We start from the raw sequence: 15420 nt of genomic DNA, 5'->3' as shown, positions 1-15420 counted from the left end.
GGATCTAAAACGCAGTTTAAAGGTCCATGTCTCCCTCTCTGGTAGATATCACTCTGAAGAAGAGAATCTAAAGCAACAGTCGGCCAGTTAGTCATGAGGAAGAACTCTTCACCCTAACACAATAGCTCCGCCTAAAGGCGGTAAAATGAAGCACAGACAATAATTTGCTCCTAAATAATCCAGAAAATACCACAAAAATGTAGGTCAAACCACACAGTTACTGCAGAAACAGTAATATAACAAGGATTGCTCTCATTCACTTCCTCTTGAACCAACACAATAATACAGGATGGACAGCTCCATCAGTGTCTGTGCATGTTTGTCTAGTTAAAACATATGTGATGTTAAGTGATGTCACTTTTAAACAAAGTTAAGTGATGTTACTATTAAACAAGGTTACAGTAAATGCAAGTCAAGCCTGATTTGGACTGCCCAATTGATCGGCTGCTTATTTAACTGGTCCAGTAATCACTTTTAAAGCTGCATAATTCTGGATAAACTGAAAAAAATAAAATAAATAAAAATAGAGATCAGCAGGGCTTGACATTAACTTTTTTGCTCACTAGCCAAAAATGTGGCTAGTGGTTTTCCAAAGTTACTAGCTACGCAGCACTTTTACAAGCCTTATTTTTGTTGTTGGAAAATTAGGTTTTATATGATTAAAGTTGACAATGGGGCTTAAAACTTGCTAAAATGTACTAATATTATCATTAGCTCTGATAAGGTTGTAAAGCTCCTTTTTTTTGAAAACATGTCTATTAAGATAAACTCATAAAATAGCTTCTTATTGCATATAATAAAAGTGCTGCATCTTTTTTTTTTACAGCAGTAAATACTGTAATACAGAGTAGAACAATTATCGAGCAACAAGCAAAGAATAATTATTTTATAGAGTTTTATAGAGTTTTATCTCTAAAAACGGTTTAGCGTATAATGCTAGTAATGGGGGCATTGACTAAGTAAAAAGAAATCGCTATTTTATACCACTAACAAGGCTCAAAATAGCCACACACAAACGCAGTAACATAATGAGGCTCCATACATGCAAAACGAAGCATTGAGAACTTTGTAAGTGTACAGACCGTTTAATAAGAAGATACTTTATGAAGACAGTTCACTTAAAAAATAGTCTCGATAAGTCAAACCACGAACGTCGTGCTGAGTGATCTGAACTGTATGAAGTTCATCGAACTTCTGAACTGTATGAACGGCGTTCGGGGATCGACTTATCGAGACTATTTTTTAAGATGGCTCCTGTCTGTATACTCGAAGTGAACTGTCTTCATAAAGTATCTTCTTATTAAACGGTCTGTACACTTACAAAGTTCTCAATGCTTCGTTTTGCATGTATGGAGCCTCATTATGTTACTGCGTTAGTGTGGGGCTATTTTGAGCCTAGTTAGTGGTATAAAATAGCGATTTCTTTTTACTTAGTCAATGCCCCCATTACTAGCATTATACGCTAAACAGTTTTTAGAGATAAAACTCTTTACATTCGATTGTCATGAAAACAAATCTCAGAGAACGGTTGACTATGTAATGATGCTTTATTAGACCAAAGGTTCATTGTTCGCCGGAGTTCTCCTTTAAGGCAACGGGATTAAAAACTTTAGGCCTATAGGCCTATTTGACAGTTTTGGGGACTTTGGATTGTTTGTTTTGCATCAGCATTTCCTCAGAGCTCTGACTTAATTATCATCAACTGGAGATGTGTCCACCTGAAACAATTTAATTCTTTATTTTCCAGATTATTATCAAAAAACGCATCTCCTTCTTTCTTTCATGGCATGATTAATTTTATTAAAACATAGAATTAACTCTGGAAAGATAGTTGTGATATGACGTGACATAAGGGCAGCCCTGCTACCGTGTCCCTTAATCATTAAGATTATTTTTTCTATATCGGCCACACACACTCACAAACTGACTGAACGCTGTGTTGATGTGTGTGTGCACCCAACCAGTCGCGTGATGATCGTTTGACAAAAGTCTGGATATCATGTTGCGATATCATATTTGGCGCGTGCACCCTCGCACAGCGGCACTGCAGGAGAGCGTGAGACGCGCCTATGTTCTGGATTCTCCTGCTATTAAAAAAAGATCACTATATCATCACATTAAGTTGATAATTAAGGGCAGACTAAAACAGCTCTCAGTCCGACGGCCAGTCCACGAATTTGCGGAGATTAAATTCGTGGACTGGCCGTCGGACTGAGGGCTGTTTTAGTCTGCCCTTTTAGTCTGCATGTCTAATTAAGTTCAAGAGGATTCACGAACGGACCAAAGAGCAAACACTAGCTAGACTGTGTGCAGGTAGTACTCATGGGAGTTGTAGTGTCATAGTGATAGATAGCAATTTGTTTGTTATAGGTAATTTGCTAGCCAGCAGCCATATCACCCTGTAGCCCAAGACTGGTTGCCCATTAAAGCTAAGCAGGGCTGAGCCTGGCTAGTACCTGGATGGGAGACCTTCTGAGAAAGCCAGGTCGCTGCTGGAAGAGGTGTTAGTGAGGCCAGCAGGGGGTGCTCACCCTGTGGTCTGTGTGGGTCCTAACACCCCTGTATAGTAATGGGGACACTATGCTGTCAAAAAGAGCACCGTCCTTCGGATGAGACGTTAAACCGAGATCCCGACTCTCTGTGGTCATAAAAAATCCCAGGATGTCTTTCGAAAGAGTAGGGGTGTAACCCCGGCATCCTGGCCAAATTTGCCCAGTAGCCTCTGTCCATCATGGCCTCCTAATCATCCCCATATACACCAATTGGCTTCATCACTGTCTCCTCTCCACCAGTAAGCTGGTGTGTGGTGAGCGTTCTGGCGCAATATGGCTGCCGTCGCATCATCCAGGTGGATGCTGCACATTGGTGGTGGTTAAGGAGATCCCCCCCTTCTATGTGAAGCGCTTTGAGTGTCCAGAAAAGCGCTATATAAATGTAACGAATTATTATTATTGTTATGTCAGATGTATTTTGACAAGACTACAATTTTTCAACACGCCAAAGTGGCTAGTGGGAGTGTCTGTGTTACCCGCCACGCGTGAAATCCAATTGGTGATGAAATCCACCAATTTCATGGATTTTTTCATGAAATCCATGGGTAACACAGACACTCTGTGTTACAGAGTGTACAAATCCATGGGTAACACAGACACTCTGTGTTACCCGCCATGCGTGAAAACCACCCAAAAACACCCGCCAAGCGGGTTGGCGGGTGTTAATGTCAAGCCCTGGAGATCAGGAATCTGCCACAATTCTGAATAGACAACAATACAGAATTTAATTTACAAGAGAATCAAATGTTAGTTGCAGCAGTCTATTTAACAAAAATAATTTATGTATTTTTTTATTGGTTTGAATGAATTATGATTCAATGACTCAAAGACTTCACTTGATTCATTACCGGATGAATCAGTATTTTGGAACAAATCTCTTGAATGACTGATAATTCAATGACAAATACATTTTTTAACAGTCACTTGTCACCAATTACTGGTGTAACAATGTAAATGATACAATCTATATTTGAAGAGTCAAGTTACTTTCAAAAGGTGGATTACTCTATTTTGATTGTTATTGTAACTGAAATAATGATGGTGTGTGTGGATGAAAAGATTTGTGAAGATGTTTTTTTATCATGACAACTGGCAGTGCAAACACAGATTTGAATTTGAAGTGGAAAATTAATTTTCAAATGCATTTAGTGTCTACATAAACCACTATATATTTTATAATGACATTATAATTATACATGTAGCCTACATTAACATGTTTTAAATAGAATTACGATTACAGTAGCTAATATATGTAGCAGGGCATTCAGTTACTTTTGAAAGGACAATAGCTAATAAAGTGTCAGTGTATTTCATAAGACTTTAACTTTTCCAGCTATATAAAAAAATCTAGCATTTCCTCACGTTTTAACACTGCTTGGGACATTGACAGTGATGGCCATACCACACCCACTCCGGTCCCTTCTTCTCACAGCTATCCACGCCCACTTAAGTTGCATTTTTCAAAAAGATTGTGAGCTAGACTTTAGCTGAAAGAGGGGGGTTTCATGACCCTTTAACAAATGTAGTCAACTGTTAACAAACGGAAACTTGAAAAATTACAATCTGTCATGCATGTCAACTTTTTTTTCCTACTTGTCTTCATCTGTTGTTGAGGGGCGAGTAACCTCTAATGCCCTTTAGGCTAATTCACAGACTAAACTAGTGCTCAACCCTTGGGGAAAGACGTCACCATTCAAAGATTTGTCTATCACAAAGAGGATCATCCCTAGCAATAGGATCAGTTTGGCAGAGATTTGTGCACCAGGACACCGGAGAGAGGATAGAGAAATGGAAAGTGGAAGCAGGGATGATAAGGTAGGCAACTGATAAGAGGACTTTAAGGCACTTCCTCAAAGTTAAATGGTATGAAAGGAGACGAAAAACAAATTCATTCAACTATACTAATATTTTACCGAAATATTAGTATTGAAATAGTTCAAAACATTGAAACTGAAATTAGTTTTAATTCAACTGAAAACTGCAAGTTTAGTTAATAATTAATTAACTGTATATAATCATTTAAACTGCACACAACACAAGGTAATTTAATATCAACATTAATGTTATAATTGTTTCTTCTCCAATTTAATCTTTAAATACAAAAAAATTTAAACGTGGCTATAACAACCCGTTTTAATCAAAGATTTATTCAAACATACATTAATGAAGACAACTGGTTAAATTTAAATGAATATGCAATATAATGCATTCCATATATTTTCAAAATGCTCCTCTCTATCCACAAGTTTCCGAGGGGCGCTCCTGTAAAAAATAAAGTGGGTGAAACTTCCGGTGACGCGGCGGAAGTAGCATTCCAATGGTGTTTTGTGTGTTAGTTAGCGAAGAGGCTAGCTGTTTTTCGGAGAATTATTTTACTATTTAAAGACGCAAATCTTTATGAGAGATGTCGTTACGGAGCTCAGGGACAACATGTGCTGTTCATGGTTGTATGTATAACCGGACTAAACTAATTCAGTGGCTTAAACGTGATTGTTTTGAACATAAGCTGAAAACGAAATCAGAGTGATCCTGCAGAGCCCGTCTCTGATCCTGCCAACGACTGTAGTTTCCATCACCTCCCAAAAGACGACGAATCTTCCAGTGTACATTTGTTTAAATTCTTAATATTCTATAAACTCTCTCAACATGTGATTGGCTGTTCGCTACTGATGTTACAGCTAAACTCAGGATCAAAGCCTGTGTTGACAGAATACCAAATGTGCCAGTTAATGTGTTCAAGCAGCACATTCATTTATAATTTTGAATAAACTCCGACCAAAGCACAATGACTAAGTGTGTATTTTTTATTTTAAATGTTTGCCAGCTCGCACAACTGTCTGTCACCATGCCTTGATGAGTATTGATTATTAATAATGTTATTATAATACTCCCAATCAACTACTGCGGAGGGTAAAGGTACTGTTATTTCACCCTTTTTAATTTGTTGAGGTTGTGTTCCCACATCGTTAGCTAGTTTGGATCGCTATAACTTGAATGACTGTCAACTGTTGAATGAACGAGTGTTAAGCATGTCAAATCGCGCTTTGTATACTTCCAACCGGAAGTCGCGCCCACTTTTGACGCAAGGCCTCATGGGGCGTAGGAAACTTGTGGATAGTTTCTTTTTTTCTAGCTGACCAATGACCTATGGACATTTACCAGAAGTAAATGTTACATTACGTGACATACGGTTTACAAGCTATTTGGTTTTGACATCTTTGGAAAAAGATTCATAAGGCTGATATATGGCTGATACCACAAATAATAAATAAAGTAAATAAAATAAATATAATAAAATAAAGTCTCAACTTATTAATCAAGTTCAAGTCACATATACATGCACAGTTGCGCACACACACACACACACACACACACACACACACACACACACACACACACACACACACACACACACAATTAATGTACATGGACCAACCTGTCTGTTTATTTCAGCCCCACTGTGTAAGAGCCACAGCAGGCATTCTGGATTTCCTCCAAATGCAGCAATGTGAGCCGGGGTCTGGGTGAACTGTGTTGTCAGTGCATTAACTTCACATCCCACTTGCACCAGCCTCATAACACACTCCAGCTGTTTGTGACAGAGAGAAAAGTTTTAAAAAAAAAAAAACAATCATCAAACCATTGAAATGACTTTGCACCATGCTTGTCAACACATGACCATCAATAATTCCAGAACATTTTATGAGATAAGGAGTGAGCCTTTAACTCAAGCTGCAGTTTACATCAGATTTCACAGTGGTTAAATATTCTCATCTTTTTAGAAGTGTCTTTTTATAATAAACACAGGAGTAAGCAGAGACAACTAGACATAGACAAGTGTCTTACCCGACACTGTTTATATTTATTTTTACTGGTTGCATTTGTTAATTTTATGATTATATTTTTTTTACGCCGGATACCATCCATATTGAAATCAAATTGGCTTTATGCACAGCTGCACTACTTCCTGAACTTCAGCCAGCTCCTTGTTCCCTGTCTGCCATTATTGGACAAACTGATTAATTCAGGTGTGTCTGATTATTGTTGCTGCGACTACTGTGGTCAGGCACACCTGAATAAATCAATTTGTCCAATAATGGCAGACAGGAAACAAGGAGCTGGCTGAAGTTCAGGAAGTAGTGCAGTGCATAAAGCCAATTATGCAAAAGATGCAAACGGAAGCTCAGGTAGTTCCAACCATAGACATAATATATACATAGACGCCCTATTGGCCACTGGAGCGTACGTCAACGGCACCGCCATATTGGGGAGATCAACTTTCCCATACCTCTCATACCGGGAATTGAGAAAAATGCCTGTTTTGTGCGCTGCTTGGGGCTGTAAAAATCGCCACACAACTGAAAACAGCTTTCGAGGAAGTACCTTTCACAAGCAAGACTAAACGTTTGTTTTTGGTTGTATTTGGTCATGATTCAATTAGTAAGTAACGTTTAGAGATTAAATACTACTGTTATTGTGTCACGCAATGTAGTTTTAATAGTTTTTCAGTCGACAATATAGTTGTTTAAAGCTCAAATATGTGAGCCTATTTAAAAATTTGATCTGAAGTTTTCGGAGTTGTAACTGCGCCCCCGCCCAGCGCTCGTCTCCCCCGCCTGGAACAGCCTTACCACGGCCAGTGCTTCTGACGGTTGCCGCTGGCTCGGATGTCTCTAGTCTAGAGGTTAAACATGAGATATAATTCGTATAATTTGTGTTTATCTTTGGTCTCATTAATCTATAAATGGTTCCCTGGTAAATAGTTTTGGCTGAAGGCAAAGTAAAGTTTCATAACTTTATATTTAGGCTATTTTAACATTGTATGTTTGACTGAAGCTACTTCTGTTATAATGGCTAGCCTATTACTGATCAATAAAACTGAAATTTAGCACAAAGAGCTAAATATTAAATATATTTTTTGTGTGTGTTTATTCTGTAGTTGAAATGTCTTATTCTATTATTATAGAATTATTAATAAACTATTATCAATATTTTTACATGTATTCATTACCATTTTATTTGCTGTATAGTATTTGTTTATTTTATTGACTAAACTATTTACTAGTACTTTTCACTTTATGTTATAATTACTATTTGCATTGCACTGCATGCCCAGTTGTACCACAACATGTATTATCATAAATGATCCATCAGTTATCAATGTTATTGCTAAAATCTGGTCAATCACATAAAATGCTTTTTCCACAATGAGCAAACTTAAATATCTCAGTATGGGGATCTTCACCATTCTTATCCAAGAATGTTTTTATCCAGAAAAACGCAGCTCACCCGTTTACTTACATTTAATTACAATGCAGTCTTGACCTCCGCAAAATGGCGGACCCGTTGACGTATCGCAGCAACGTTCCAAAGCGGCCAATAGGGCGTCTATGTATATATTATGTCTATGGTTCCAACCACACACACTTGACGCGAAGAAGCTTTAGTATAATACAACATTGGCAATCACAGACATTCACATGCGGACGAGGATAGATTTCTCGAGGAACGTTGAGTTTCCCGAAAACACGAGGTATTATGCCCTGAAATTTTTACTGAGGTTTTGTGAGAAAAGCACTGACATGGCATGTTCGGACAGGATCAAAATCAAAGTACTCCTGTGAAAAACAAATTTCTCTAACGCCCTGCATGAAAACTAGTCCTGTGCGAATAGGGCTTAAGAAAAAAAATAAATAGTTTGAGTCCTGATCTCCTGATCTCTCTGACTAGGTATTTGAAGCTCATGCTTTCTGCTCTGTTGTCAGAGACCAGCAGCTGTGTTGCAGTTTCAACATGGTACACCATGGTGTAAGGGAAGTTTACTTTATTATATCCTACACGTAATTGTATTTTAAAAATAACACAAAATGTTCAAATGTACCTGATATGCTTGTCTGACATAGCATATGTATGCATCTTTACCTTTAATTTTCTGACCGCATATATCTTGATAATTTTCATCTTTTTTTCCTCCTTTTGCATTGTGTCTGTATGGGAAGAATGTGTATTTATTATGGATATTATTTTGCTTAGTACAAGTTAAAGTTATTGCACTGATAATAACATTTCTTTCACAGAAATGTAAAGGGCAAATTCACATTGTGTGTCATTCACCAAGTTAATTCTTTGTAAATGTATCACCTGTCTGTTTCCTTTCATTTTCTGCATTCTATATGAGATTGTGAGAGAAATGTAAAGGGCGAACTCACACTGTAAAAGACTGCTTTATCTTTCTATTACACTACAAGACAACATAATTTACAATGGGGCAACTTATTACCCTGTTCTCTGGCTGTTCTCCTTTCTTGACATTGATCAAACTCTCCAACACTTGGTAAAATTGTGGAGTAAATCCTTTAAAAACTTCCTAAAAGTCCTACCACCTCTGTTGGCAGTTTTAAACTGCTTCATGACCAAAACATCTGTGAAATGTGCAAAATCAGCAGACGTTAGGAGCAGAAAACTTACACTCCTCTCCTCATCTAATATTTGGGAACTTAGAAAAAACAAAGAGGATAAATCAGCTAAAATGTATGGCAACACGTCATCACTGGTAGCTAAAAATACAAAGAATAGTCAAAGGACTCTCAGAGGTGTACAGAAGTGTAAAATGGTCATCACAAAAAAAAAAAAAAAAAAAAAAAAAAAGAATTGTACTAAAGCTGAGGATTTTGAGCCTGTGAAGTGTGGTGTGGAAGTGTAAAACACAGCACATTTTACAGGACTGGTTCTTTCCTCAGAGGGTTTCTGTGGAAATTTCCATCAGGAATAATGCTAAAAATAGTTAGATACCACTAAGGCTTTTCATTTTTTCCATAATAAATGTTGGCATTGAAAAATAATGAGTTTTTGTATTTGAAATAACATCAGTATTAATCGTAGACATTTTCAACAACACATAAGCAAAAGCCTTCTGCACTACAACAAAACTGTCTATAATCTCATGTTACATCACTGGCCTAAGATCATGCAAACGGAAATAAATAGTTAACATTTCATGATAATATTGAACATGGGGATAAGAGGTCAACAGTGTCACTAAACACTTCCCCGCTGCAGTGAATTTGTATCATTTAAGTCACTGTTTGTATTTGTAAACTATTTAGGCGTAATAACAACATATTTAAAAAAAATCAGCGAGTGACAAATTACTGACATTTATTGTGCAGGCTTAATAATCAGGTTTAAAATAATTAAATCATGAATTAAAACGCGTGGCATTTAAATCTTAAAAATAAGTCCAAAAAATACGGACAACATTAAAACAACAAAAGAAAAAAAGTTTCATTTTAAATTCGCGTTTTTGGCGCGTGGTGTTTTATTGGTCGTCGCTCAGCCAATGAATGAATCGGTGAGCTCGCGCCTGTGCGAACTGGCGCCTGATGTTGCAGCCTTCCTTCCTGGCTAATGTCCAAGCAAGTTGATTTGTCCAAGTTATATTATGATCCAGACACAAAGAAACAACCAGTAATGTCTATACTCGGCTTGATTTATTCTATTCAACATAACTAGCCAGGTTTATCCGTAACAACATACTCGTTATACACGTTAGATAGACAACACTACTGACGCTGTAGTCTGCTTCATCTCAGTCTCAGATATAAATCATATGCTCTCGCATAGTCGCATTTCAAACATGTATATTAAGTGATCAATCTCGGCTCTGCTCAGTTTGCACGCAGCCGCATGGTATGACCTGTTTACTGCCGATGGTCTTATTGTCCATACGGCAACCCATTTCTTATTGATGAGATTTGACATATCTGAGTTTTGTTTGTATGCACATGTTGTGGTTCAGTGACAGCACGCCTGACCAATGATGTTACTAAGTTAAATCATAGCGTCTTCGGAAGCCACTGTAAACGATACTTGGAAAAGAAATGCATTAGAAAACACACATCTATGAGATTAATGCTTTTTCTGTTACCTTCCCGAAGTGTGCTGCCCAATGAATGGGGGTCCAGCCGTAAAACGAGTCTTCGGCAACCAGGTCCGCTTGTTTGGTGGAGCGCTGAAGCAACGAGCACAGAACGCCGACGTCTCCATCCCTGCATGCGCGGTGAAGCGGGTAACGTATGTCCAGCACCTCGTCGTTGGAGAAACCGGGCTCCAGCTCTACAGACATGCTCCAGCAGTTCTGCTGTGACGCGGGAAACCCGAATTATTTGGCTTATGAACGCCCTAGGGGTGAACAAGGCGCTGTGCTCGGATAGCAGTACCCGTCAACACCACATACACAAAGGAGGCAAATCAGGCAATGAGATTGAACTGCATTCTCTCAAGAAGTATCTTGAGTGGCTGTTTGAAAATCCCGTGCTGGAGTTCTTCTGGGGGTGGGGATCAAGTTTACCACAGAACGGCTCTGCTCCAGACAACCCAGAAAACCCGTCATGGATTTCTCCCAGGCTTGTTCATCATAGTTTTGAAACCAAAATACGCCGTTTCACTCATGTGTATCGTACTACGGAGGCGTATTTACAGAGGCGTATTGCATTCACTTTGAAGAAAAAAAATCTACTCTGTTTTTCTGAATTAACGAGTTAATTTTTCATGAGAAAAAAAAATTTGCTTTGTTTTTCTGAATTAATGAGTTCATTTTTTTATGAGAAAAAAGTTTTTGCTCTGTTTTTCTGAATTAACGAGTTAATGTTTCATGGAATTTTTTTTTGCTCGGTTTTTCTGAATTAACTGGTTAATTTTTCATGAGAAAAAAAAATTGCTGTGTTTTTCTGAATTAATTAGTTAATTTTTCATGAGAAAAAAAAGTTTTTGCTCTGTTTTTCTGAATTAACGAGTTAATTTTTTATGGATTTTTTTTTTGCTCTGTTTTTCTGAATTAATGAGTTAATTCAGAAAAAACAGAGCAACATTTTTTTTCTCATGAAAAATTAACCAGTTAATTCAGAAAAACAGAGCAATTTTTTTCTCATGAAAAATTAACTCATTAATTCAGAAAAACAGAGTACTTTTTTTTTTCTTCAAGTGAATGCAATACGCCTTCGTACAGAACATGTGCATGGCCGTAATAATTATTAAAAATAATATACTAATAATGCGAGGTGGTCTAAATTTAAACTGAATAGTGCTTTATATATGGTAACATCTAAAGTAACTGGTTTCATGCAAATCAAAATATGAGTATATGAATAATGCTTGAAGTTGAAGTAACCGTTAGGTCTATGATTAATCACGTTCACCTTTTTGTATTCACAAAGTACAACGTTTTCCTGAATCAAAAAGTTTATAACAAGTTTATATGTTTTTTTTTTTTTTTTTTTTTTTTTTTTTGTCCATCAGAATCATAGTCACCTCACCTGTCATTTCCATTTGATTTTAGGGATAATTTGGGGTAGGGATAGGTTCAGGGATGGGGATAGTGTACAAACGAAGGATATTTTTGGACGGGAAATCGGAATGTTGTTCAAAATGTTGATCCAGGAAGAACATGTCTTACTTGGCAAAATCACGGTAACCAATTTTTACTCTACCCTTCTGAATGCCACAAAAAAATTCCCGGAGGCGCGCATGTCTGCTCGGTTTGGGGGATGGGTGGCAGCCCTTGTTATGCGCCGAACAGTGGAGGGCGCTAAAGACGTCGTATACATTTTAATTAATAGGTCAGAGGTCTTTCGTCCAAATCCAGAGGTCTTGATCAAATTTGCACTTTTTGAAATGAAGCAAACCAATACAACTAATGTTTCGTCTCTGTCATCTGCAGGAGAGGTAGCTAACTTTACCATTTTTACCAGTTCAAGTTTGTAGTTGAGAAATTAGTTCAGTTAAGTGGATGGAAGTTTTTCGTGTTTAGCAAGCTGGTAAGCTAATTAAATGTTTGTTTGATGTTTCTAACACCGCTTTAACCAGTTCAAGACTTTTCAAATAGACTTTGTCACCACAAAAGCATTTTAGACCATAACGATGTTTTAAACCAGGATAACTGTTTGTTGTATCAAGACTAACGCAACCACCAGCATGATTACCACAAGATGTCATTGTTCCACCACTAAAACACGTTCGATAATGCTCAACACTTCAGGGGAGATTTTGTCCCGTACAGCAGATGAACCTGTCCAATGTCAGACGTACACTGTAACCTTTGTCTTCCTCTAACAGTAAACAAAATGATCCTGTGTGTTTAAAGGATGTGGGATCAACAGATTGCTTCGTTCGAGTCAGAAAGCGAGACTTGGAGAAACTGGAGGCAGAAGTCAGAACACTACGAGAGTTTATGCCAAAAGTAATCAATTGCGACTTTATTGATACCATCCATAAAGGACGGTCTCTGGACACATGTAAGCAAAAAACTCTTTTATAGTAAGTTTATAGTGCACAGTTATGACACTAATATGGACTAAAATGATAACAGTATGTGCTTACAGACATCTATTGTAAGTTATAGATAAAGCTGAACTCAAGATTTTAAAGGTACAATATGCAAGATTGTTTCGCCACCAGGGGTCACTAACCTCTTACAATAACAAAGGCGTATATTATAATGACGTATATTTCGCATTAAAGGTATTGTAGGTAAGAATTTTATATATATAAAAAAACTTTTTCCAAATTTGTTTAAAGTTTCTATATAAATCAATGCATAATTAAAATGCAAGTACTCTGATAAAAAGAGTATAAAAATCGAGTGACTACACCGTTTAATCTGCACTAAAACACAGCTCATTATTTCCAACCGGGACGAAACAAAGGATTGGCTTAGGCGACTGTCACTCTCTCGCAACCATGGCAACCACCCTTTTGCCACACAGGACCTGCCCACTTGCACGTATCCAGATCATATCTGTTCACATGCCCTTGTTTGAGCTTGAAGATACAAAACTCAATGCAGGTCCTCTTGTCCAAGACGCGCACTTGCCCTGCACTTTGACCACCCCGTCCTCGGCCTCTACTTCCTCGGACCCTAGTTGCACGGCCTCTTGCACGACTTCCTCTGCTTCGCCCTCAACCCCGGAACTGTCCTTGAGCTGACGATGCGGTAACATGACATCATGACTTTTGCTTAAACATACGCTTTCAAGTCAAGTATAATATGTATTTTGAGCTATCCGCGTGTATGTCTACGCCGGTAAATGTCCGAGTGATTCCGCGTGTATGTCCACGCCGTTAAATGTCTGAGCGAAACGAAGCAAAATGTAGATCTAAATCTGGGGAGTGATTTTTTTTTTTTTTTTTCCTAGGATGGTAGGGGAAGACTCATAAATGCTATTAACCCCAGTGACGGGTAGGTTTAGGGACGGGGTTAGGTCACATTTATATGTGTTTATGAACGCCGTTGACTTAACGTTATTACTGTATATTAGGGGTGGAGCCGAACCCGAATGTATTCGGAAAGGCACAGATAACGTGTTTTTTACGAATACTTATTTCGAACAAATACTTGAAAAAAAATATTTGTAATCGGGAAAAAGAACAACTTTATATAAAAAAACTGCGTGAGCCTGCACTGCAGTGCGCGAGTGACGTTCAGGGAGAGGTGACTGATAGGCTGCTGTACACAGCAACAGAGGGCTCGGCTGAGCGAAAAACACTTAACTGCATCACTATTTTTGTTGAATAGATGTTTGTACCTTAACTGGGTTCTGGAGGCAGTTTATAACTTTCAGAAAATGGAGTTTGATCAGGAGATTATTCCATTACGCTGGATTATTGACGTCTGCAGTCGGGTTCTCTCGTGTTCCCTCTGTTTACGCAGCTCTGTTAGTGCGGTAATTATTTGTTTTTATTATATGGCTTGTTGGATTTCTAATGTAGAATGAGGTTTGTTATTTCCATGGTTATTTCTTAATACCAGACCGCTGCTAATTATAACACGTTGCCATGGATTCTAAACGTAGACACGGAACAGACTATTTTTTAGTGGAAGCAATACAATCGATTTAAATCAAACTCCTTTTTAAATCAATATTTTGAGTCAAATTATTGATTTATTTGGTAGGTAGCCTTGTAATAAGCGGGATAATGTACAAGCGAGGCGGTTGTTATAGCGAATACAAACCCTTCAGATTCAGGCTGATTCAAGACCGCTTCGTGTCGTCTCATAATCATCCGCCTCGCTATATATTATCCCTAACTTATTCTGTCTGTTCAGCGTCCTCCAACAAGGACAGGTGGTGGTGGGGTTCATAATGTACACAATTGTATTTTATTAGTTGTTGGTTTAATCATGGATGAGGTAATGGCTGTTATGTTATTTTAATTTCAATGACGTTCTTTGTTACATGTTCATTGCTGGATTTATAGAAAAACGTCAACCAATATTGCATATCCATAATTATTATAACGAATATAATTAAAGAATCCTTACACTATAACACAAATTTGAAGTGTAACCATAAGTGTAACCCAAAAAAACAGATTTTTACGCCTATTTTGAATTCGAATACAAATGAAGAGTTCAGATGCAAAAGCCTCTAAGTGCCATTTGATATTTTCTTCTAAAATTATCATTTTTATCAAGCTTGTATATTTAAGTTCAGTAATTTCACTTAAATGGCAATGAAGATTACCTATTAATTGTCATTTAAGTGAAATTGCTGAACTTAAATATACAAGCTTGATAAAAATGATCATTTTAGAAGAAAATTTCAAATGGCATTTTAGAGGCTTTTGCATCTGAACTCTTCAAATACTTTTCCCCTCAACAAATACAAATACAGATACAAATACCGGCTGCTTTGCACACCCCTACTGTAGCCTATATATACAGTGATAACGTTAAGTCAACGGCGTTCATAAACACTAAAACACTGAAAAGCGATTATGCGTGTTGATAGAGTCAACAATGCTTTCATCATGGAAACTCTTACATGCAGAACACCATATATGTTATGAATCTTACACGAAATTCATCTTC

General features: G+C 37.5%; 2 protein-coding genes across 5 annotated transcripts in view; one reads left to right on the top strand and one right to left on the bottom strand.

Moving 5' to 3' along the window:
* Window positions 1-10812, bottom strand: part of ankrd10a (ankyrin repeat domain 10a) — a 54194-nt gene extending 43382 nt beyond the window's left edge. The window contains exons 1-2 of the mRNA XM_039694879.2: window positions 10480-10812; window positions 5989-6141 (exon numbers count right to left, since the gene is read on the bottom strand). Coding sequence (XP_039550813.2) covers window positions 5989-6141; window positions 10480-10677 — 351 coding nt within the window. The 5' untranslated portion in view covers window positions 10678-10812. The remainder of the gene's footprint in view (window positions 1-5988; window positions 6142-10479) is intronic.
* A 1335-nt stretch (window positions 10813-12147) lies between these two features.
* hsf2bp (heat shock transcription factor 2 binding protein) overlaps window positions 12148-15420 on the top strand; it is a 48360-nt gene continuing 45087 nt past the window's right edge. For all 4 annotated transcript variants that reach the window (XR_016168872.1, XM_089132275.1, XM_039694946.2 and 1 more), the window contains exons 1-2: window positions 12148-12275; window positions 12694-12844. Coding sequence is in view for 3 of the 4 variants with exons in the window: in XM_089132275.1 (XP_088988401.1) it covers window positions 12225-12275; window positions 12694-12844 (202 nt within the window). In the remaining variant the exon portion in view is untranslated. The remainder of the gene's footprint in view (window positions 12276-12693; window positions 12845-15420) is intronic.

Source organism: Pimephales promelas, chromosome 6 (genome assembly GCF_988280905.1).
Source record: "Pimephales promelas chromosome 6, fPimPro1.hap1.1, whole genome shotgun sequence".
Lineage (NCBI taxonomy): Eukaryota > Metazoa > Chordata > Actinopteri > Cypriniformes > Leuciscidae > Pimephales > Pimephales promelas.
Note: the sequence above shows the minus strand (reverse complement) of the source record. Positions and strands in the feature narration are given on the sequence as shown.